The sequence below is a fragment of the Marmota flaviventris genome, chromosome 9 (assembly GCF_047511675.1).
Source record: "Marmota flaviventris isolate mMarFla1 chromosome 9, mMarFla1.hap1, whole genome shotgun sequence".
In the NCBI taxonomy this organism is placed as follows: domain Eukaryota; kingdom Metazoa; phylum Chordata; class Mammalia; order Rodentia; family Sciuridae; genus Marmota; species Marmota flaviventris.
The window spans coordinates 11,291,407-11,314,537 of NC_092506.1; the positions used below are offsets into that span (position 1 = coordinate 11,291,407).

The 23,131-nt window shown below is 59.4% G+C and overlaps 1 protein-coding gene across 2 annotated transcripts in view; it reads left to right on the forward strand.

Annotated features, from left to right (window-relative positions):
- The window catches only part of Syt7 (synaptotagmin 7), a 59,101-nt gene extending 36,397 nt beyond the window's left edge, over positions 1–22,704 (forward strand). The window contains exons 7-13 of one of the 2 annotated variants that reach the window (XM_071616117.1): positions 3,079–3,201; positions 8,014–8,149; positions 12,077–12,347; positions 15,364–15,533; positions 15,933–16,047; positions 16,562–16,761; positions 19,404–22,704. In XM_071616117.1, the coding sequence (XP_071472218.1) occupies positions 3,079–3,201; positions 8,014–8,149; positions 12,077–12,347; positions 15,364–15,533; positions 15,933–16,047; positions 16,562–16,761; positions 19,404–19,508 (1,120 nt within the window). In that variant the 3' untranslated portion in view covers positions 19,509–22,704. The remainder of the gene's footprint in view (positions 1–3,078; positions 3,202–8,013; positions 8,150–12,076; positions 12,348–15,363; positions 15,534–15,932; positions 16,048–16,561; positions 16,762–19,403) is intronic. The other variant, XM_027944665.2, reaches the window with a different exon arrangement.
- The last annotated feature ends 427 nt before the right edge of the window (positions 22,705–23,131 follow it).

The window sequence follows — 23,131 nt, forward strand, 5'->3', positions numbered from 1 at the left end:
TATCCAGCTGAGAGTCCAGCCTGAGCTTCCAGAGCAGTTGGGGGCAGTGCCCCCGGGAAAGGCCCTCCGACAGAAGAACCAGCTTTTCATGCCCATGCAAGAGACCTGTGGCCCCAGCCCAGCAGGGTGCTGCCTGGCTGTCTGTCAAGTCAGGGCAGCCTATCCACTGACCCTTCAGATCCACGGGATCCCTGCACCACACAAGATGCCCGGCAAAGCCCCCTGTCTGGGATGGACGCTGTGGCCCTGGAGTAGATCTAGAAGAGTCAAGGAATTGGTTCTACCATGGCCTGGAGAGAACGGCAGGCCAGCCGGACCCCACACCTCTCTGCTCCTTACTTCCTGTCCTTATGGCATCGGAATGTGTCCAGGATCTCCCCAGCTGCAGGAGGAGCCCTGGGTACTAAGTGCCCGCCACCTTCCTAGTCAACCGGGACCTGATGGGTGCCACTCACATGCTAGCATCCTGTGATGGGTGTCCCTCAATGTGCCAGCATCCTGTGCCTGCCCTTCTACCCACACAGGAGCTCTCACTCCCCCTACCTGCTGCTGCCCCCAAGTCACCGGCCTCTCAGCCCCCACCTCCTCTACTTGCCCCCAGCAGTGGTCAGCAAATTCTGCCTGTAAAGGCCTGATGATATTTTAGGCTTTACAGGACTCACGTCGTCTCCATCACATGTTCCTTTTTCCTTTCTTCTTTTTTTAATCTTAGCCCTTTAAAACTATATGAACCACCTGGGTGCGGTGGCACACGCCGTGATCCCCGTGGCTCGGGAGGCTGAGGCAGGAGGATTGCAAATTCAAAGCCAGCCTCAGCAATTTAGCGTGGCCCTAAACAATTCAATGAGAGCCTATCTCAAAATAAAAATATAAAAAAAGAGCTGGGGATGTGGCTCCATAGTTAAGCACCCCTGGGTTCAATCCCTAGTACCAAAAAAATAAATTAATTAATTAAATGTACAAAACATTCTCAGCCTATGGACTGTGCACAAACAGGCCACAGACCACCATTTGCTGACCCATGCCATGCAGTTTTAGGTGACCTGTTTTGGAGACTCTTCTCTTGCTCCCAATACCAAGGCCCCTTCAGAGGGTCAGGTTGGGAGGAGGCCGTCCAGGCCCTGCAAGACCCACCCTTTGGTCAATGGGCATCCCCTCCAACATGGCCAGCATCTTCCCCTACTCTCTGGCTCCTGCCCCTTATCCTGCCCTTGCGGCCTGCAAAGCTGCAGAGAGTGACAAGTTGGGTGTTTATGCAGAGGCCACTCTGTTTTTAAGAAGAGCAAAAGGAGTCTCTGAAAAATGCATTAACCAGGGAAAAACATGTTGTTTTCCCTTGGTTTGCCTTCCCCCAGCTCCACCAGCTCCCGAGCAGCCAAATGGAATTTTACCAACTCTGAGAGAGTACCGGTGGGCAGGAACAAAGGGAACAAGGACTCATCCTGAGGGAAGCGGCAGCGTTGCTCCCCAAAAGTTATATGCAAGAACAAGTGTCAGCCTGCAGTGGCTGTGCCCAGGACCAAGAGACAAAGACAAAGCAGGACCCTGCAGCTACCCAGCTTCTTCCCGGTGCTCAGTCCCCAGGGGCATCTTCCTCTCTCCAGAACCCCTGTGCTCTCAGCCCTCATCTCAGAGGCCATTTCTCACCTGTTTGAGGTCCTTTTTGATGATCTCTCTGGGGAATAATCACAGCCAGCTCTTGCCTTCCTTCAGTGGTTGAAGTGGTAGATTCCTGACCCAGGATCCTCTCCCTTCCAGAACATTCCATCCATCTTGTCACCTTTCCCTTGGCCCTTCTTGTGATTGGCTTTCAGGCCCGCCCCATCTGAGAATGCCTCCTTGTTTTCATGAAAGACATAACACCCGACGAGCTCCACAAAGCCACCAGAAAATGCTCACGGACTCTGATGGTTTCGAGAGGCAGCCGCCACCCACGCTTCCTTTTCTTCCCAGGAAAATGCAGGTGACCCCAGCAAAGATCCCTGGCATTGCCCAGTGGTTCTCAGAGAAGGCACTATGACCTCTGACCCCAGACTACTGTCCACTCCAAGACACTTGGCCTTCTCCGTGCCTGCCCACCCATTCTGCCCTGGCCATGCTGCCCTCAGAGCACCATCACCCTCTGCAGGCGCAGGCTCCCTGCAGTCCTGCCAAGGCTTCTCCACACCTTGCCAAGTTCCTGCACTCTCTCTCTGCCTTCACGTTTCCGTGCCTTCTGGACTGCTTCTCCAGTGAGAGGCCCCTGAACAGGACCCTCAGTCTTTGGCAGGCATTCCCTGGATCTCTAGAAAGGGGGACACAGGAGAGGGTCTGCTGTGCCCAGTACACCACATGCCAGAAGGGACTTTCATTCTCCTCTGATGGGCTGTACATCCTTGGGCCCCTTCTGGCTTCAAGGACATCTGGTTGACCATGACCCAAAGAGGTCTGTGATGGGCTTCCATGACCACAGGGTGCAGTGCCCATTGGATTTCAAATTTCTAAGATAGGGCTGGGGCTATCGCTCAGTTGCATGCACAAGGCCCTGGGTTCAATCCCCAGCACCATAAAACAAACAAAAAACCCCAAAGATGCTCCCCTCTGAGAACCTGAACCTGCGTGCACAATCCTAGAACCAGATGGTCACAGAGCCCCGCCCCCTTCTCCCAGGGGCCAAGATGACCCGAGCGACTTCAGCTGGGGATTCATTAGCCTTTAAAAATCTGCCATGTCCCAGGACCTGAGCTCCACTCCTGCCCCCACCGCCCCCAGCTGTCTCTATGTGTTCCCTTGGAACTGACCCACCACTGACAATCTCAGCCCTGTGTCATGTCACCCCCCCCGCAACAGTCTGCTCTTGATCCAAGGCAAGGGGGTCCCAGGCTGAGGACAGCTCCCCTCTGTGCCCTGCCCGCCTCCCTCCTCTGTCCCACCACTGTTGACAGTCCTGAAGTTGGCTTTTCTTTTCCTGCAGGGCCAGTTTCTTACGCTTTTTTCTTCTCTCTCTTTGTCTCTGTCTCTGTCTCTCCTTCCCCCACCCTGCCCCTGCCTGTGGGGCCTCCTGGTCTCGCCCCGGCTGGTGGGCTGCCCACCGGGCAGGGAAGGCCGGATGGTGGTGCTATCCTTGGTCTTAGGGCTTTCGGAACAGGATGACTTTGCCAATATCCCTGACCTGCAAAACCCAGGAACCCAGCAGAACCAGAACGCTCAGGGGGACAAGAGGTACGAGCACGGGCGAGGCCCACGGCGCCGCAGAGACGGAGGCATGGGAGGCCGACCGCCTTGACCGGCCCGGCTGCTGGACCAGGCGGTGGTGCCTTCAGCGGACGCTGGAGCAGGAGGACGAGCCCCCTCCCCAGCTGTTGCCCCCTCACAGCCACCTTGGTGGTGCCCCTGGGGCTATGAAGGGACCATTCTGGATCAAGCCTGCTCCCCAGCATGCTGGCCCGGGCGGGCAGCGGGAGCAAGCCCAGCCTTCTTGGCCCCATCTCCCTGCTTGGCCCACCTCTGCTGCCCCCTCCATCTTTCATCTCTGCCCCACCCCCGACCCGGAAATCCCTGTTTCCCTGGAGGTTGGTGGACTGTGGAGGGGATGTCAGGGGAGGGCGCCAGCCTCACCCCCTCATCCCCGCCCCCTCAACCCCCCTGCTGCCTGGAGGTCCTGTTGGGCTGCTCAGCCATGGAAGGGGAGCCCCTGGTGAGGAGGGGATGGGGCATGGGAGAGGCCTGGTGACCAGAACGAACCAGAAGGGCAGCCCTTAAGGCCAGGTTTCAGGAGGAGGGAGTGGGGTCCAGGGCCAAGAGCAGCTGAGGCAGCTACTGGCGCAAGGGGGGGCCTGGTTCCGTCAGCGCCCAGGGTCGCTGCTACCCTCGGGGCCCTGCAGAGACCCGGAATAGCCATGTGGCCGCAGCACGGGCCGAGCACGGGCCGAGCAGAGGCTGAGCACTCACACCTCCACAGCCCGGGCCTTTGGGAATTCAGGGAAGCAGCTCCCACTGCCCCCAGAGTCCAGGAGGGCACTGCTTCAGGGGAAGGGGAAAGGTGGGGGGCCTCAGTGAAGGAGGCATCCTGCACCTCACCCAGCCTCCTCCCGACCTGGCCTTAGGCTGGGATGATCACACACCTGTGGTCCCAGAGATGGGAGGAGGGCTCGTCACCTGTGTTAGGTCTGCTTCCCACAAGGTCAATGGGACGTGAGGCCCAGCAGCCAGGACACTGCCCATACCGCTGGTGTGGCCAGCGCCTCACTCTGCAGCCTTGGCAGGTCACGGCCCTGCCTAGGCCTCTGCTTCTGCAGCTGTCGAGTCAGGGACCAGCAGGGTGACCTCTAAGGAGCAGCCCTTCCGGCTCAGACATGCTAAGCTTCTAATGAAGAAATGGGCCTTGGGCTAGAGCACTTGTCAGACCCTGTGAGCTGGACAGGGACTGTTTGGACAGATGACCCTTTAGGGGCAGGAAAGGACTGGCCCGGGCTGCTGCCAGGGGCTTGTGGGTTAGGAAAGAGTGGATAGCCTGAGACCCCGAGGACTGGCTGTCCCTCCCGCGGCTTCTGGAGACCGGCCTTCTCATCTCCTTCCCGCCGAGTCCATGCTGCATGTCTGTGGTGGGCCGCGAGTCCCTGGAGAGTGGGCGGGGAGAGTGGGGCCCTGGCCTTTCACTCCTCGGCACAGATGGTGTCAGGCTCTGGGCCCGTGTCCGGGGTATGGGGAGAGGCGGGACCTGCCACTCCCAACCCACCTGGGCCCTTCTCAATGCTGGGCCACAGGCAGGCCAGAGGGCCATGGGGAGAGGGCCAGGGTCACGGACAAGAGGACGCAGGGGTGCTAGAGCCCCCCGAAAGCCTGCTAAGAACCTGAGCCTCTGGCTGGGGAGAGGTGTGGAGAGTGAGGGAGCAGACGCAGGCTGGAAACGAGATTTCACCCCACCCGTGTTGACCAGCCGGCTCATCGTCCCCACGGCCTATTTTTACCTCCTCACCACTTAGGTCTCACTTCATATTTTAACACACCCATCCCTTCTGATCATGACATCAGCTTGTCCTCTGCCTTCCTGGGAAAGGGGGAGGGGCGTGGAGGTGGCAGCTCTCGCCCCACCCAACCTGACTTTCCCAGTGGACACCTACCATTCCCACCTGGCCATGCCCACCCACCCGGGAACTCATTCCTCACGGCCCATGGAGCATTTCCCCAATGGTGGGCCACCCCAGGGGGGCTACAGAGTCAAGTGATTCCCCTAGCAGGCCCTCCCCACCCCAAAGCTTGGCGTGGCCATCCTTGCTAGGCCCAGGCATCTTTGGTCCCCACCCTCTGGGCTCCGGTAACTTCCAACCTTGCAGTACTGGCTGGACCACCTGTCCCTCTTCAGCTTTCCCCTCCAGACCCAGAGTCTGCCCTTCTGCACCCCGTTCCACCCCTCCCAGCCCAGGGACCCTGTGGCTCTTGTTTGGGAGAACATGCCTCCCTTGGCCCGTAGCAACAGGCTTGTGGTAGACAGGGCCCAACGGAGGAGGAAGAGCCACTCCAGGTCCCAGACAAGATGGCAGTGTGGCCAAGGGACCACGGGAAGGCGGGAGGGGCAGTCCCTACCATCCCTTCAATCCCAGAAGGCCCCGAAGCCCCCACTCCAGGACCCTCCAAACCCTGGGCCTCTAGGTAGGACCTCGGAGCGCTCTTGGACCTGGGGGGTAGCTGGCCGCTGGCCCCAGGAGGGCGACTGCCTCACTCATTCTGCACCACCCACCCACCCACCCACCCACCTCATGCTCGCAGCCATCCTCTCTCCATCGCTCCTGGGATCCAAATGGTTTCCACCGTGGCCCCACCCCCACCCCGGTGGGGGGCAGGGCGGGGCCAGGCCACCCCCATTGCTCGCCTCCTCCGAAGCCACCATGTTCCTCTGCCCCTGTGTGTCCCCTGCCTCCTCTCTGCCTCTCCTGTTGGCCGCCTCGCTCCTCCTTGTCCCTGTCCACCCAGCAGCCTTCTTCACATGTCTCTGACTAACTTTTCTTGGCCTCTCTCTCTCTCTCTCTCTCTCTCTCTCTCTCTCTCTCTCTCCCTCTTTTTCTCTCTCTGCCTCCTTCCTCCCATCTGCTCCTCACAGGGATGTCCCTGGGCCGGTGACGGGCCCCTTGGCCTCTCCCTCTGCCTCTCCCCATGCCTTTGTCTCTCCGTCTCTCTGTCCTGTGACCTCCGACAGCTTTGGTGGCGCTGACCATCTTCCCCAGGCTGCTCTGCAGCTGTGCCGAGCTGTGGCGTGGCCAAAATGACTCGACTTCTCATACCTCCAGCAGTCAATCTCCGCTCTCCTCCTCTCCTGCTCTATTTTTAACCTGACTTTACCTCTCCAGCTATTTCAGTCTCCTCTTCCTCCCCGCGCTGTCTGCGTGAGCACGTGTCCACGTGTGTGTGTGTGTGTGTGTGTGTGTGTGCGCGTGTGTCCCCGTGTGTGCGGGGCCGCACGTGTGCTGCCGTGTCCGTGCCTCTGGGAAGGGTGTCCAGCCTGTTGAGGGCGGGGCGGGTGGCCAGGTTCTCACAGCAGGTGTATCAGGCACCTGATAATTGGGGTGTCTGTCCCTCCTCCTCCTTTCTGTTTCAGTCTGTCCCGGTTCACGTGCGCACCTTGGTATGCCTGGGTGTCCCCGAGTGGGTTTCCTCTGGGGACCTAAGTGTGCCCATCACTGTGTGTGTCCTCACGGCTGCTCTGGTTGACCTGCCTGATGCCCATGCTATTCTCTCCCTGTGCCCCGGGTGTCTGCCTGCCTTGTGTGTTGGTGTGTGCGTGTCTGTGCGTGTCTGTGTGCACACCCTGCTCTTGGGTCCTGGCCTCCCCTCCAGGGCCTGGCATATCCGTGCATGTCTGTATGTGCCTGTCGTGGCCACCTGTGTGCTGGTGGCCAGTCTGTAGCAGAGGGCCGCGGCTTGTGTCCAGCCTGTGTGGCTCCCAGTCTGTGACTCTGCTCTGGAGGCTGTTCTATTTTAGCCCGTCCCAGGCCCCAGCTGCCGGTCCCCATCACCTCCTCGCTGCCTGCCCCCACCTCTTCCTTCTCATGGGACGTTCCAGCCTGGTCCCTGGGCAGGCTTTCAGGAGCCCCTTCCTGACTCCCAGCTGACCATAGCCCGGGCTTCCCACCCGGCCGCGGAGCCAGAGCTCCTAGCCTCCTGGGAACGGCATGGAGCTGGGTGCTGACTGGTTGCTCGGTGGGTCCCCCATCTTTCTTTGGTCCTGGGTGAGAGCCTCATCAAGTGTGCACACCTCCGAGTAGGAGCAGGGTGGGGACTGGGGAGCACACGGGTGACAACTTGCCCTACCCAGTAGGTGCTTTTAAATCTAAATTAGCTTCAATTAAATAAAATCTTCAGTTCTCAGTCACACTGGCCGCACTGCGAATGCCTGCTCACCTATGTGGCCAGTGGCTAGTGCTTCAGAGGATTCAGACAGAGAACACTTGGGCTGTGGTAGAAATTCTGCCTGAGCGAGCTGTGTGGACAGGGGTCCTGACCTCACCTGGTCCGGAGGGTGGAAGAGCACCTGTGCTCTGCATAGCCTGAGTAAATAGGTGGGACACCTGGAAACAGACACTGGCATGTTTGCAGAGGGTCATGACGTGTAGAGGCACCTGGTCTCCACCCAGAGCCTCCCCAGTAAGCCTCCCCCTCCCAGGCTGGGGGGCAGGGTGGAGCAGGGGGGTGCAGACTCAACCAGGGGTGCAGACTCAGACCAACCATGCCAGCCAGTGCTTGAGGGCTAGAAGGCTTCTGGGGAACCCGAAGAGGGGGAACCCCACTCCAAACAGCCCCCCATGGGGTTAGTTAAGCGAGAGGCACCTGGGGCAGAGGCTGCAAGGGGGATGGGCCCTGAGCTCAAGTCCTTGGGGAAAAACAGGCCTCCTGACAGACACGAGCTCTGCCTCTGCCCACCTGCAGAAGGTGGCAGGGGCTCAGGTCCTCCGAGAAGGTCCCGCTGCCACTCCAGGCCTGTGGCGCCCAGCCCAGCCCAGCTCCAGTCTGGACTCACTGGGACTCCCCCTCTCCCAGGTTGCCCGCAGGAGGTAAGGCGGTGAACACAGCCCCAGTGCCAGGCCAGACGCCCCACGATGAGTCTGACCGCCGGACCGAGCCCCGCTCCTCCGTCTCGGACCTCGTCAACTCCCTCACCAGCGAGATGCTCATGGTGAGAAAGGCGGGGGGCCTGGGCCCCACAGAGAGCTGGGCTGGGAGGCAAGGCGTGCGCACGCGCGCGTGTGTGTGTGTGTGTGTGTGTGTGTATTGGAAACTGGACGGCCTGGGACTGGCCTGCTTGGGCAGGGGACCCAGCCAGCGGTAGCCTGGAGAGCTAGGCACAGTGTGCTGACAGTGTGACTTGAGGGAGCAAGGCCTGGGGTCTCTTCTCAGCTCTTTTCACCAAAATGACCTCTCTGGGCCTCAGTTTCCTCATCAGTCGGGTGAAAGTAAGAACGCCTCTCCTGCTTTGATCCCCTTCCAGATTGAGAAGGGACCTCGTGAGAGAGAGAAAGGCTGGTAGATAAAAAGCCGGGTAGTAGACTTGGGGCAGTAGGATGACTTGGGGCGGGACCCCTGGGGTGGAACTCCCAGCTGAGGCCATCTCACCCCCACACCAGCACCCTCCCCACTTCCCATTGCTGGGAGGCTCAGAGAAGAGGAGAGCAGAACCACAGGTCCTGACTCTTATGAGGGGACAGCTTGCGGGATTCAGACCCTAGAGTGCTTCACCAAGGCCAAGGGTGTGGTTCATATGGCGCCCCCTGGTGGCAGCAATGAGGCCACTTGTCCTTCCTGTACTTCCAGAGTCCCTGAACTAGGCCAGAGGGGTTTCCAGGCAGCACCATTAAAGCTCTGGCAGCTCAGAAGTCCCAAGAAGGATCTAGAAGGGCCTAAGGGTGGGATCTGTTCCTACTGGACACGACCTGGGGCAAGTCCTTGCCTTGGTCACCCTCCCACCTATAGAGACAGGGAAGTGGGCTTGGGGACCCTCTGGCCCTTCCCAGTCCTGACATCAATTCAGAGTTCTCCCACCTGCCACCCTTCCTGAGCCCCACAAAACCTCCAGGCACCCCCCCCCTTTCTGCCATTTAGGGTTGCATCCAGCTCTAACCAGCCACCCCGGCTGCCCCTTGCTAGCCTGGCATTTCCCAAGTTCCCATGTGCACACAGACCGCAAGCCACCTTGGTAAGAGGCCGACTTCCAGTCAGTGGGCTCTAGAGGGCTGGAGGGTCCACGTTTCTGTTGGACCCAGGCTAGGGCATCAGAACTTTCCCATCCCAGATCCGGTGGCTTCTGGACCCCCCTCTCTCGCCAGCCACAGTCTCCCACAGGCCTGGCCCTGCACCGTCTCCCTCCTGTCTCCCCTACCTGTTCAGACAGCCCTGGTCATCCTCTGCTTTGGACACCCCTTGCCACAGCCCACCTGCCTCTACCACAGCCCGGTAATTGGTTACATTTTCCAGTAGCCAGGTTCCCAGAAGGGACAGCCCTTTCCCAGCCAGCTTGCCTGCCCTTTGCTGCCCTCAGGGAGGGGCCCACAGGCGTGGCAGCGGAAGGAAGTGCAGGCCCATCTCCCTCTTGTGCTCAGCAGATGCCCAGAGGTGGGAGGGCAGAGTCTAATTGCCCAGTCGTATGCCAGCGCCAGGTCATCGGCATTAACAGTGACTGTAAAGATAAGCAGGAGAATTAGTCCCTGTGACTTCAACCTGCAGAGGCTTGCACTCAGGAGACAGGAGTCAGGCACCCAGAGCCGACCAGCAGAGGGGCGCTGGGGGGTGGTGTCAAGACCACCCTGACATCTGAGGTGCCCATGCCCTGGCACAGGGCCTGGCTGGGTGACCTGGGGGGTTAACTACTGGGGAAGAGGCTCAGGCAGCACCTCCCAGGGGCTGGGATGGGGTGGCCAGCCTGGGTGCCAGGAAGATAGCTCTTTAGGGCTCAGGACTGTGGCTTAGGAAGCTGGGAGTGGGCACTTTCTGAAGTGAAAGCCACCTAGGACTCCTCTAGACCACCCTCTTGGGGAGCAAAGAGCCAGGTGACCAAAGGACCTCAGCTGGGGCTCTAGTCACCCACGACTGCACCCCAACTTTAGAAGGGAAGGGGAAGGTGAGTGGCCCTGCTGGCCCTGCCTACCCATGTGATGTCCCAGGCTCTTGCTGCCTGGGCCGGGGGGCAGGCTACAGAGGAGGACTGTGGAAGGAACATGGACCCATCTAGACCTCCCAGGAACCTCACAAGCTATGTCCCGTGGCATCCATTCTGCAGATGCAGAAGCGGAGGTTCAAGGTGAAGGGGACTCCATGAGCCGACCCTGGTCGGGTGGCCATGTCCTCAGAGGGCCTGGGCTGGAGCTCCAGGGCTATCTGGTCAACCAAGGGCCCAGGCTTCCACTGTGAGGAAGACCAGCAAAGGCCGCTTGGCACCCCTGCCCACAGGGGTAAAGCCCCAGGTCTGGGTGTGGGACCCAGAGCCAGGTGCCGGGTGCTCAGAATGCCTGGGCGCCACCTGCGTGCAGGTTCCGTTTCACCATTCGGGCAAGGTGACTTGAGACAAGTTACCCAACCTCTCTGTGCTCCAAACCCAAATTGGAAACCAGTTGTGCCTGCCTTGTTGGGAGTAAGGATTGAGGGTGGGACACCTGGCACAGGGCAGGGGTGGCAGGCAGCTGATCCATAGCTTCTCACCTGGCACAGGGAAGGCTTTGCTGGCTGGGGGGAGTCTCCTATCACCCTGGGGTGTGGGCCTGCTCTGGTGGAAGGAGCAGGCCTTCAAGTCAGAGAGGGCTCCTACTGCTGTGCCATCTTGGACATGTGACTTAACCTCTCTGAGCCAGTCTCCTCAGCTAGAGAGCGGTGACAACTGCCTGGCCCGGCAGTAAGAAGGTGACTAAGAGTCGTCTGCCATGGTAGGTGCACCCTATCTGCATTACTATTACCTGTATCATGGAGCACTTCAGAGCCCGTGGCCGCCACTCTAGGAGGCAGGAGGGGATGTGGAGGTTTCCGTGGGGGAGAATAGATAGCCACCTGCAGCTTTGTCTGAACGGTGGCACCCCGGGTCCAATTCCTGGCTCCCATCTAATCGGCAGAGGCAGGGAGGGGGGCCAGTGGACCTGATGGGTCTAGACCCCAGCAGCTGGAAGTGGCAGGGTTTCAAGCCTGCCCAGATGCCCCCTCTGTGTAGCCACACTTCAGACCCTGGACAGGGAGACCCCCCAGCTGCTGCCTACTTTCCCACGTCAGGTGGGAATCACCCTCCCCAGGACTTCCTATTGAGTCCCTGGCTGCCAAGCGCCCGCCCTGAGAGTGGGTACCGGGGGCAGGTGCAGTCCCCTCCAGTGGTCCTGAGCCCGGCGCGCAGTGCAGCCATCTGAGGCCCTTTGGAGACAGGGCCCACCCAGCCTGATCCAATCAGACTCCCTGGGGACAGGGAGGGGCAGATCTGTATTCTTCATTTCCCTGGTGACGCTGCCTCACACAAATAGACATCGCCCGCGGAACGCTTGCCTTTCTCATTTAGTAAATTGCATCACCCCCTGCACCCCAGAGAGTCGCCTTCATCAGAAACACCGTGCTAAACTCTTGAAGCTGCGAGCAGCCTCCCACCTGTTTTGCAGCCCAGGCTGGGGTCAGCATGTCCCCAGGGCCCACAGGGCTAGGGGAGGAGGGAGAGTGGAGGGGACCCAGGGACCCGCACGCCCCAAGGCAGAGGCATCCCGACCTGGGGAGATGAGGGCAGCTGTGGTGGCCAGCACTTGGAGGGGGTTGACCCAGGACTGTGACAGGAGGTGGGAGAGGGGGTCTCTACACACAGATCCGGGGCTCAGGAAGAGGGGGCCGTTCCTGGATCCGCCTCCCTCTCTCCCTAAGAGACCTTGGTCAAGGTACTTGCTCGCTGGCCTGAACCTCCTCCTCCGGCCATGAATGCGGGCTGGGCCACCACCTCCAGCCAGCCCCACGTGTGGCCAGCAGCAGAGAGCAGCTTGTGGCAGCGGGACCCGCCTCCAGCGCAGAAAGGCTTCTCAGCCATGCTGGGTTACAGGTGGCCCCGGGGGGCAGAGCCCTCCCCAACCTGCCGCCTCTCGCCCGCCCCCAGCTGTCCCCAGGCTCGGAGGAGGACGAGGCCCACGAGGGCTGCAGCCGAGAGAACCTGGGCAGGATCCAGTTCAGCGTCGGCTACAACTTCCAGGAGTCCACGCTCACCGTGAAGATCATGAAGGCCCAGGAGCTGCCAGCCAAGGACTTCAGCGGCACCAGCGACCCCTTCGTCAAGATCTACCTGCTGCCGGACAAGAAGCACAAGCTGGAGACCAAGGTGAAGCGGAAGAACCTGAACCCCCACTGGAACGAGACCTTCCTCTTTGAAGGTGAGACCGGCGCCCCCTCCCTACTGCCCCCTCCTCCCCACCCCACCGCCCACGTGGCCACGGGCACAGGCGCCTACGCACACGTGGGGGCACACAGGTGCACGAGCACGGGCAAGCCGGTATACGTGTGTGCACACGTGTGTGCACATGGACAGATACGTGTGTGCATGTAAGTGCTCACACACGCCCTAGAGGCACCTGTCTCGGCCCAGTCAACCTGATGCATTTTGTGTGTAGCTGGGTCAGGTCCCGGGAGCCAGAAGGAGCCAGCTTCACACCCAGAGGCCAAGGAGGGCCTCGTCCTGGGGAGGGCTGGACAGGCAGGAGGCACCCACGGCATTCAGAGATGGTGTGTCCCGGGGCACCCAGAGTGCAGTAGTTAAGAGCACAGGCCTGGCCCGGACTGTCTGGGTTTGGATCCCAGCTCTTCCACTTACTAGCTGTGTGCCCTGGGTAATTTCCTAAACATCTCTGTACCCTGGTCTCCTCATTTGTAAAAGAGATAATAAGGGCGATTATTAAACAAATTACTAAAGTGTGAAAAGCACTCAAAACTGGGCCCTCCACTCAGAAAATGCTGATAGCTGTTTGTTAAACACATTCTGTTGCTAGTCTCTGACCCCTTCCTTCCCCCTCCCCAACCTGGGACAAGAGTAAAGACTCTGAGCCTTGTCCTCTGGCTCCAGGAGGCCACTGAGGCAAAAGTCCTTCCTCTCTCCCGAAACCTGGTGGCATCAATGCCACCAGGCCGGCTGCGTGCCCAGGAGCAGTTTCTACCCCAGGCCCCACCCCGCTTAGAGAGGCCATAACTCTCCCAGGAGCCTGGTTCAACCCGTGAGAATAAACCCCTATGGCTCCCACTGTCCGGTCCCCTGATTTCCAGAACCTGCAGGGACTCTTTCCCAATTGGTGTCCAGGTCTTTCGGTCCCCTCCAGATCTGCAAGATGGCCCTCAGTTCACCCACGAAGTAAGTGAGGGTGGGCTCAGATGTTTCCAGGTCCCCTCCTCCCTGTTCAGCACGGGGTCCAATTGAGATGGTACAACTAGCCAGAGGTTTGGCCATCTGGAGGGATATGTGGCCGGCTGAAAGGGCGAGGATGATGGACAGAGCCACGGCCCCCCAATCCCTTCCGCAAACGTACCCAGCGTCAATTATGAACTGGGAACTGGGAGTTCAGAAAAGGTGGCCCTCGAGACGTTACTGATCTAATGGGGGACACAGAGGGGTTGAGACTTGGCCACACCCAGCATGTCAGCCGCTGCAGGAACTTGGGCTTCCCTTGGTGGTGCCGATTTCCCCAAAGAGGAGCCATTCAAGGTGGGTCCTGGGGAATGAGCAGGAGTGTGCCGGAGAAGAGCCCGCCTCCTCTGGTGTTGAAGAGAGCAGACCTGGGCGCTGCCAGCGACCCCAGAACACTCGTCCACATGCATTCACCTGAATAGATGCCGAGGGTCACCTGGGCAAGATGAGCAAGACCCAGTCCCCCTTAACAGGAGGACAGGGATCCTGTAGGATTTCAGAGGATTTCCTGTCCCTGCTCCTGCCAGTGCCTCTTTGGGCCTCTTCTGTTTCTGGGTGAAGGTGCTGGAACCCTCCAGAGCTCTTCCCTGCAGCTTCTTCACCAGTCAGGCTGGGGACTAGATGCCCTCTCCTTCCTGCTCACCCCTCATTCAGGATCTCAGCCCCCCAGGCGTCCAGGGTGGCCTGTGCCCTTCCACCCCCAAGGCCAGCCCCACCTCTGAGCCTCCCAGGGGACACTGACTCCTGGCTCCCATCTTCCTGTGGCTCCTTCTCCCCTTCCCCTCCCACCCACCTCCTGCACCTCAGCTCCTCTGCGCACCCCAGCACCTTCCTGCTGCTCCGGCAGACCATTTGTTCCCCTGGCACTTATTCATCTGTTCAATTATTTATCCTCTTAACAAGTGCCTACTATGTGCCAGAAATGGTGCTAGATGCCAGGGTCTGGTGGGCGATCACAGGGATGCCTTTCTGGAAATCCCAGCCTAGCGAGCGAGTCAGACGACTAAACCTCTCACAGCGGGCGAAAAGGAGAGCGCCCATGTACCGGGGCGTCCCACCCAGCTGCGAAGTCAGGACAGAGCTAAGGCCTGAAGGATGGGAGTAAGCCAGCGGGTGCCGTGGGGGCCAGGCAGGAAGAGGACCAGGAAGGAGGCTTCAGCCTGTCATTGTTGAGTGGTCAGGAGACGAGCAGGAGCTGCCAAATTGTGGCAGGACTGGAAGCCAAGGTAGGGTGCCCAGCTTTTATTCTAAGTGCACCGGCAACCATTGAAAGGCTCCGAGCAGGAGAGTGCTGTGATGTGCTGCTATTTTTAAAAGATCACTCCGGCCACTGCGTTGAGAATGGACCCGGAGGAAGCGTGGACGTGGGGGGAGCCATCTGGAGACTCTTGCGGCTGTCTAGGCAAGAGGTGGCTGGGCAGGGGAGGTGGCGCGGAGGAGGGGAGGGCTGCAGGATCTGCTCAGGAAGAACGGAAGGACAGGCCACCTTGGAAGGGGAAGGAGTGTCCCAGGGCACCAGTCCATTCCTGCTTCTCCACCCCCAACCTCAGTCCCCCAGGGGACTTGCTGGCAGCCTGGTCTGCCTCAGACAGAGCCACTTGCCCAGACTTGCCTCAGGATGATTGGCAGTGGCAGCTCAGAGACGCCCATCACTGGGATGGACACATGGTAACTGAATGGATGCCCCACTTCTGCTGTTTGTAAGCCACGGGACTTTGGACAGGTAATTTAAGCCATCTGAGCCCCAGTTTCCTCATCTGTAAAATGGACAAGACACTCCAACAAAGGGGAACCATCGAGGGGTTCACATGGCCGGTGGCAGTTCTTACTAGCACTTCGGAAAGCCCTGTCTGCGCCCAGGTGTGGCCTGCTGTCCTGGGGGTCGTGGCAGCAGGAGGACACAAGTCTCCCCTTCCTGGACTCTTCCCTCCTGCCTCCCTTCCTGGGCTCTGCGTGGCCTGCTGTCCCCCCTTCACCTCACGTCTGTCCCTCAGGTTTTCCCTACGAGAAGGTGGTACAGAGGGTCCTCTACCTCCAAGTCCTGGACTACGACCGTTTCAGCCGTAATGACCCCATCGGGGAGGTGTCCATCCCCCTCAACAAGGTGGACCTGACCCAGATGCAGACCTTCTGGAAGGATCTGAAGCCATGCAGCGATGGGAGTGTAAGGCCTCCCCTGTGGGCCTCTGGCTGGAGGGGGCTGCCTGGTCAGGGCTGGCAGGTCCACCCTAGTCCACCTCAGCCGTAGGAATGCCAGCCGGGCTTGGAGAGGGGTGCAGGCGGGCAGTCCCCAAGGAGGTGCCGTCCCATCAGTGGTCCGAGCACTGTCCCTCAGCCCTCGGTGACTCACTGAGCTGTGGGAAAGAACCTGGGGCTCTGTTCAGGAAGTGGGGAGTCTGGGGGCAGGCGTGTAGAGACCTGCCAGAGGAGGGGACACAGTGTGACAACAATGGCAGACAGAGGGGTGGCTGCCAGGTCAGGCCAGAGGGGCCCTGAGGTCGGGGGAGGGGAGCCCCGTGCCCCTCCCCGTGGCCCAGCCTCATCCCTCACCTGTCCCTCCCAGGGCAGCCGAGGGGAGCTGCTCCTGTCTCTCTGCTACAACCCCTCTGCCAACTCCATCATCGTGAACATCATCAAAGCCCGGAACCTCAAAGCCATGGACATCGGGGGCACATCAGGTGCTGGGGCTCCTGGAGGCAGGAGGCGGGCGGGCCAGGGGAGGCTCTGACTTGGGACGCCGCCGGCCCTCCTCCCTGACCCCCACACCTCCATTCCGGTCCCAGCTCCTCTACCCTAGAGACATCGGGGGCCCCCTTTGGATGATCCTAAGGGACAGCAACATCTCGGACCCTGTCCTTTATGGAATCGGGAAGAACGGGACTGTTGTTCTACTGGGGAGGCCTGGGTTCAAATCCTGATTCTCTTGTCTCTGAGCTCGGGCTGCACCTGGCCCCTCTGGGGCTTGGTTTCCTCGTGGATGTTAGCAGGTGGCTCTGGGTGGCTGACAGCCAAGCTCCCCTCTGACTCTCCCAACCGATCTGCTGATTCCCCCGGACCCTGTCTTGGGCCTGGCCTTGCCCTTTGGGGGGAAGCACACAGCCGCCCCCCGCCTTGGCTTCCACACATGGCAGGAGGAGAGGGTCCTAGGAGTCCCCCCACGCTGTCCCTCTAACCCTCCCCTCCCTTCCCCAGACCCCTACGTGAAGGTGTGGCTGATGTACAAAGACAAGCGGGTGGAGAAAAAGAAGACAGTGACCATGAAGAGGAACCTGAACCCCATCTTCAACGAGTCCTTCGCCTTCGACATCCCCACGGAGAAGCTGAGGGAGACGACCATCGTCATCACCGTCATGGACAAGGACAAGCTCAGCCGCAACGACGTCATAGGCAAGGTAGGCCCGGCAGTGGGGCGCACCCAGCCGGCCCCCAGCAGGCTGGACACCAGAGTGGGTCAGTCCTTCCCACCTCAGGGAAAACTGAGGGCATCAGACGGGACCTTCCTGAGGTCTCCCCCCAGGCATCTTCCTGGGGCTCGCTCAGCTCAGGACAGACCCCTGGGAGGGAGGGAAAGAAGGAAGTGGCAGGGAAATGAGGCTCCTCAGACAGGCCCCCGACTGCTCTGAGGGGCCATCTTCAGAGGACAGGCTGTGTGGGGCAATTTCGAGAGCTACCATCAGACTCCAAAGACCTAACCTCAGGTCCCACCTGATCTGCCCACTAACAGCTGGGTGACCTTGGGCAAACCACTTGCCCTCTCTGAGCTTCAGGGTTCTTATCTATAAGATGGGGCTACAGGACTTTCCAGGGTGAAAGAAGAATTGCCCAAGATATGTAGAGGTCCTCCCAATTGAAGATGACCTTCTCCTCCCGCCTGCTAATCCACAAATCCATTCCTGGCCTTGAGGTTTTCTTGGAGGAGATTCTGTGGCATAAACCCGTCCACTTTTCTACTTTGAAATGCCTGTCGTTGTGTTTGTATGTGGCTCAGTGTGGACAGGGTGGGCTCAGAAGTCAGCTCAGAAGGGGCAGGGAAGGGGGCTGAGCTGGAGGCAACCCTCAGCTAGGGATGGAGAACGCAGCTGTGCTCTTGGAGGCGAGGGAGGCAGTCTGGCCTCACAGAGGCGAGCTGGCCCTGCCTGCCATAAGTCTGGCCCAGGGAGCGTGACCAGCCACCTTGTCACAGGACAGTGCCACCCATATTCCAACATCTGGGCAGGGCCTGCTGAGCCTCCCAGGCCCAGCCCAGGCCAAGGGACGTGTAAACCATATCTGTTTCTCGGTTCTCCTGAAGCTTCACCTTTGGGAACTGGGTGTTCCTTAGATTCCAATGGCAGGTCCTTTTGCAAAAGACCTACTTTCTGTTACTGAACCCAGGCAGAGGCAGAGCTGTTCTTTTGTGTGTGTGTGGTGGTGCTGGGGACTGAACCCAGGGCCTGGTGCATGCCAGGCAAGTCCTCTACCAGCTGAGCTGTGTCCCCAGCCCCGGATCTGTTCTTGCTCTGGCCTGGGGAGTTTAGGCAACCCTCTGAGTTCCAGCCCCTGCTCAGCCCTCGGAAGCCAGGAACCTGCCCTCTTATCGGTACAGCATAGCTCAAGGCTGTGGGCACCATGCTGGACGGAGGTTGCAAATGAGGACCTTTGCCCGAGTGGCCCCCAAACTCTGTGACCCTCGGGAGTGAACAGCCAGCGGGCTACAGAGACAGAACCCACAACTGAGAGGGTTTACTATGCACCACGTGCCCACGGAGCCGTGACACTCACCATCTCAAACTGTGTACAAGCAGCCGCCATCGACACTCAGGGAGGCCTCGCCACCCGTACGTGGCAGAGCTGGGGTTCGCCCCCATCTTTTTTTTTAACCCTTTCTCCCTTCCCTCTTCTCTTTCCCTTTCTCTCGCTCTTTCATTCTCTCTCTCCCTCCCCACCCACCCCCCGCTCAGAACTTGAACCCAGTGCTCTACCACTGAGCTACATCCCCAGTCCTCTTTTATTTTATTGTGTAATAGGATCTTGCAGAGTTGCCCAGGTTGGCCTCAAACTTTTGATCCTCCTGCCTCAGCCTCCCAAGTCGCCGGCATTACAGGCATGCCTCACCATGCCCTGCTCTTCCCACCCCCAACACTTAAAATACTTTTTATTTGAATAGTTTTAGAGTTTTAGAAAAGTAGCAGAGGTGGTACTGATAGTTCCCGTGTCCCCCTCGCCCCTACTCCCCATTGTCAGTCTGTCACATGAAGATAGTACACTCCTCACAGCCTGAGGATCTTACGAGGAACTAAAATTCAGGTTTTGTATTTTACCAGTTTTTCCATCAATATCCTCTCTCTGTTCTAGGATCTAGTTCAGGGTGTCACATGGCACTGAGTCGTCATGTCCCTGGTCTCCTCTGACAGTTTCTCAGTCTTCCTTTCTTGTCTGGGATCTTGACACCCTTGAGGGGTGCTGATCAGGTGTCCTATAGCACCCATTCCTTTTCCCCCCGCACTCTGAACAGTGCACTCTCCAGGCTGTGGTCAGCTGGGTCTGCCCTGGGGGTTCTGAAGATCCCCACACACAGCCCCACAAGATGTGAAGGCCCTAACACAACGGCTGGACAGGATGGGGCTGGGAGTCTAGGCCCCAAGTCCTGCATTTAAACCCCTGTGACTGTGAAGCTGGGAATGTAATTGTGCCTGGCTCCCAGCTATAAGGACGCCGTGATCCACAGATACAGAGCCCCAGTTCAGTGCCTGGCATGTAGGTCCCCAGGAGGTGGGAGCGCCTGCAGTCATGGTGAGCTAGGCAGTGTCCCACAGGAGGGCAGGGAAGGCCGTGGACACAGACGGCCTCCACTGCCGCCTTCGCCCCCTCCACTGCAAAATAGGCCACAGGCTGATTTCAAAGGGCCAGGCAGGCCCGGGCTCCTGAGGTGGGGCCCAACCAAGGACATCTTCTGTGGGGTTGGTTGGCACTACGGCCTGGGGTGTCCCCGCTGGTGGGGGCAGGAGTTAGAGCCTGAGACGGGCCTAATGCATCTTCCTCCCTTTCTCCCCAGATCTACCTGTCCTGGAAGAGTGGGCCAGGGGAGGTGAAGCACTGGAAGGACATGATTGCCCGTCCCCGGCAGCCTGTGGCCCAATGGCACCAGCTCAAGGCCTGAGTGGGGCCACGGGAGGCCCAGGGGACAAAGGCCCAGGTCCCCATCATGCCCTCACCACTTTATGCACAATGCCTGGCCTGCCCCTGTGCCGCCACGGGTGAGGGGAGGACCCTGAGGGCTCAGCCAGGGAGGGGTCCCGGGACTCAATTGGGCCCCACTCTAGGAAGCACCAGCCCCACCCTGCACCGGTCCAGCTCAGGGCGGGGCTCTGGGAGCCATTTTCCTGCTTTGCCCCTTTCCTTCCTGACTTGCTGATACTAAAGAAGTGGGGGAGAGCTCGAAAGCCAGCCGGGCAGACGGGCAGATCCCTCCAGAGGCCCGCCAGGTGGGCATGGTCCCCCGTTTTCTTTAAGGCAGTGCCTGGAGTGGAGAGAAGCCGCCCCTCCTACAGCCGTGGTTGCGGGCCCCAGAGACTAGAGCTGGGGCGTTTGGCCCTGGCTCAGCCAAGCAGGCCCACCCCCAGGGCAGTTTCAGGTGCCGCCTGGGCCCTGAATGCCAAGGGTAGTATATAGCCCGCTCCTGGGTCCTGGAGCCCGGGCCCTGTGTACTTGTGTTGTGTCCACTGTGTGTGTGTGTCTGTGTGTGTGAGAGAGAGAGAAAGGTGGGGGCGCTTGCTCCCTTTCCCCCTGGGGCCAGCAGTGCTAAGACTGTGGGAGAGCAAGCTTTCGTGAAGGCAGGGTGGGGCTGGAGGTCTGGAGAGGTCTAGGCTGGGGGTCAGGGCCAGTGGAGGAGGGGAGAGGGGCAGACAGGCAGCTGTCTATTTGCCATCCCCCTCTCCTCACCCTGTCCCCTCAGGGACCTCCTCTGCTCAGAATGCTCCAGTGACTTCATCTCTTGGACATCCGTTCACAACTTTTAGGCACCTCTTGTGTGCACAGCGTTTCGCCAGGATGCACCTGCTCCCCTCTTGCTCAGGGGTCCCAATCCCCCACTAGCTCTTCCCCAACACCTTTACCCAGACTCCCCCCCTCCTTCCAGGTCTCGGATTCCAGCCAAATTGGAACCTCGCTCCATGCTCTCAGCTTCCCCGCCCTTCCTCCTCCCTCCCTGCCTGTGCAGCCCGGGCCCCCTCCTCACTCCCCGACCCCTCAACCCCCCTGGTGCGTGGACACCTTCCCTTTCCTTCCCCGTCCTCTGGGTCGTTTCTGATCTTCCTGTCTTCTCACCTTCCCCACCCCTCCCTGGGCCTCCAGAAGAGCTCCTTCTGGCCCTCCCACCCCCGCAGGCAAACAAGCAGGGACCATTCCAGGAATTCTGAGGCTTCCCCACACAAAGAAGCTGTGATTTCTCCTCCCCAGCTATTGCTGAGACTAGACCCGGCTTCTCCTTGGAGACAGCAGATTTCACAATGATCCCTGCTTAAGCCCTCTCATCCTTTCGCTGGCCGTGTATTGATACAAGACCCAGCTGGTGACAGTTTCAAATCCTGGGGTTCCACGTGCCTGGGCCGGACATTCGCAGGACGCACCGCCAGGTGGCGCCAGAACACCACGTCTGTGGTCACGGTCTTGCACGACAGTTCTACCCAGGATGGGCCTGGCACCCCAGGGAGACTTCGCACAGGGTCCCCACATCTAGAGCACAGTGAAAGCATAGACGTTCGGGAGCCACTTTCCTTCCGCGGGCTTCCCCTTGAGCGTTCCTTCTATGCCATAGTCAGGCCACCTTTTGCCCATATCAAAATGTTCCGCCCCCACCCCGTCCCTGCCCCTGGGATCCGGAGGACTATCATACTTAGTAGGTGAACCGTTTTATAGAGTGAAGAATGCTAATAATGTAAAGCAAATAGTCGCCCACATTCCTTGTAAATCCAAATGTTCCTCTAGTCTAGCTTTGCTTTAAATGGGGTCTGCCCCAACAGGTCGGTTTGGGGGAGCAGTCCCCAGCAGGGTCCCTGGAGGCTGTGTGGAAGTAGGAAGACAGAAGTTTTGAGAGGCCGAGGGACCTAGCAAATCTCCACCCCTCCCTCGGATCCGCCGGGTTTCCAATGCACCACTCCGAGTGGCGAGGCAACGAGCCCCACCCAGGGCCCCTGGCCGGCCTGAGCCCTCGGTACCCAGTTCACACCGAGGCGGTGAAGTAACAGCATCCCCTGCCGGAGCCCCGCCCACGGAACTCATAGCCAATCACATGCAGAGAGCTTCCCCTGCGGAGTCCGCTCTCAGTTGGACCCCATGCGGGCACGCAGATGGCCCCGCCTGGGTTCCCCAACACCCCACCGCCACCGCCACCCCCGGGCCGCTGGGGCTCGCTCCCGGAAGCCGGCGAGGGTCTGCAAGTGGTGGTTTGAGGGCCAGGTGGGCTGGCACGAGAGGCAGCAGGTGATCTGGGGTGGAGACAGGACAGCCTAGGGCGATCAGAGAGCAAGGAATGGGGGAACTTGAGGGCGGGGGAGGGCACCAGAGCCCTGCCGCCGTCCCAGGATCCTGGGCAAGTCACCCACACTCCCTGGGCCTCAGTTTCCCTATCTGTAAAATGATGGTAATAATACTTCACCTACCTCATGGGGAGGTTGTGAGGCCGTCACCTGATCTGGGGGTCAAAGCAGGAGGACTCTGAAGGTGCTACCCGGGAGCAAAGTATTATTACCGCAGGCTGAGAGCAAGGCCCACCTGCCCTTCCCCCACAGAGCCTCCAGGGACCGCGAGGCCTCCAGGGCCGACTGTCTCTTCACTGTGTTCCAGCCCCCCTCAGTGTCATCTATACCACCTTTGTGGGCACCCTAGACTTAGTTGTTACCTTGTTCCTTTCTTGTGACCATCTCTCCCACTGTAACTGCTGTACAAATTCTACCTGCCCCAGGACCCCAACACCTGCCTTCAGGCACCAGAGGCCAGGCAAGGGACAAAGGAATACAGCCACAAAAAAGCCAAGGGGGGATGCCCAGCCCAGCTGGGGCCCCAGGGGTGGAGATTGGTAGCCGCCGTTTGTATTGTGTTTGAGTCCTTGAGCGCAAGTGTTTTATAAAAAATAAAACAAAAACCCACTTCCACAAAAAAAAAAAAAATTTTGCAGCAAAGAGAAATGAAGAAAAAAAACTGGAGAAGAAAAAAAAAAAAAAAAACATACAAAATTTTTCCACCACACGCACCCTCTAAGCCAGCAAGATTTCCTCTTTGCAAAATCATATTTTTGTGGGAACCGGCCCTGCTTTTTGTGGCAAGGCCTGTTCTGATTAATAAAGGATCGTGAAAAAGCAGGGCCTTGGCTCTTTCCTCTGTGGGTCCCAGCCTGTTCCCTCCCCAGGGAGAAGCAGCTGGGTGAGGGGATGGGGAGCCTGGGGCTGAGTCTCTCCTCCTCAGCTTGTCACCTCTGGGACTTCACTGGTGACCTGGCCCTTCCTGAGCTGCCCGCCCATCTTCAGATCCAGACTATGACCCCACCAGCTGCCTCAGAAGCAAAGGCAGCTCCATCTCCCATATCAGGTGGGAGGCTTATTGGGAGAGGAGTCTCCTATAGGCCTCAGGGGTGCCCCTTGATTACCCACCCCACTGGACATCCCCTCCCTCAGTTCCCAAGGGAGGCTTGCTATCCTCCAAAGTAGGTCAGAAAACCAAAGCGGGACCCTTCACCTTCCACCACCACCTAAGAAGCTGCTGTGGTTTCCGGTCCAGTGTCCCCTT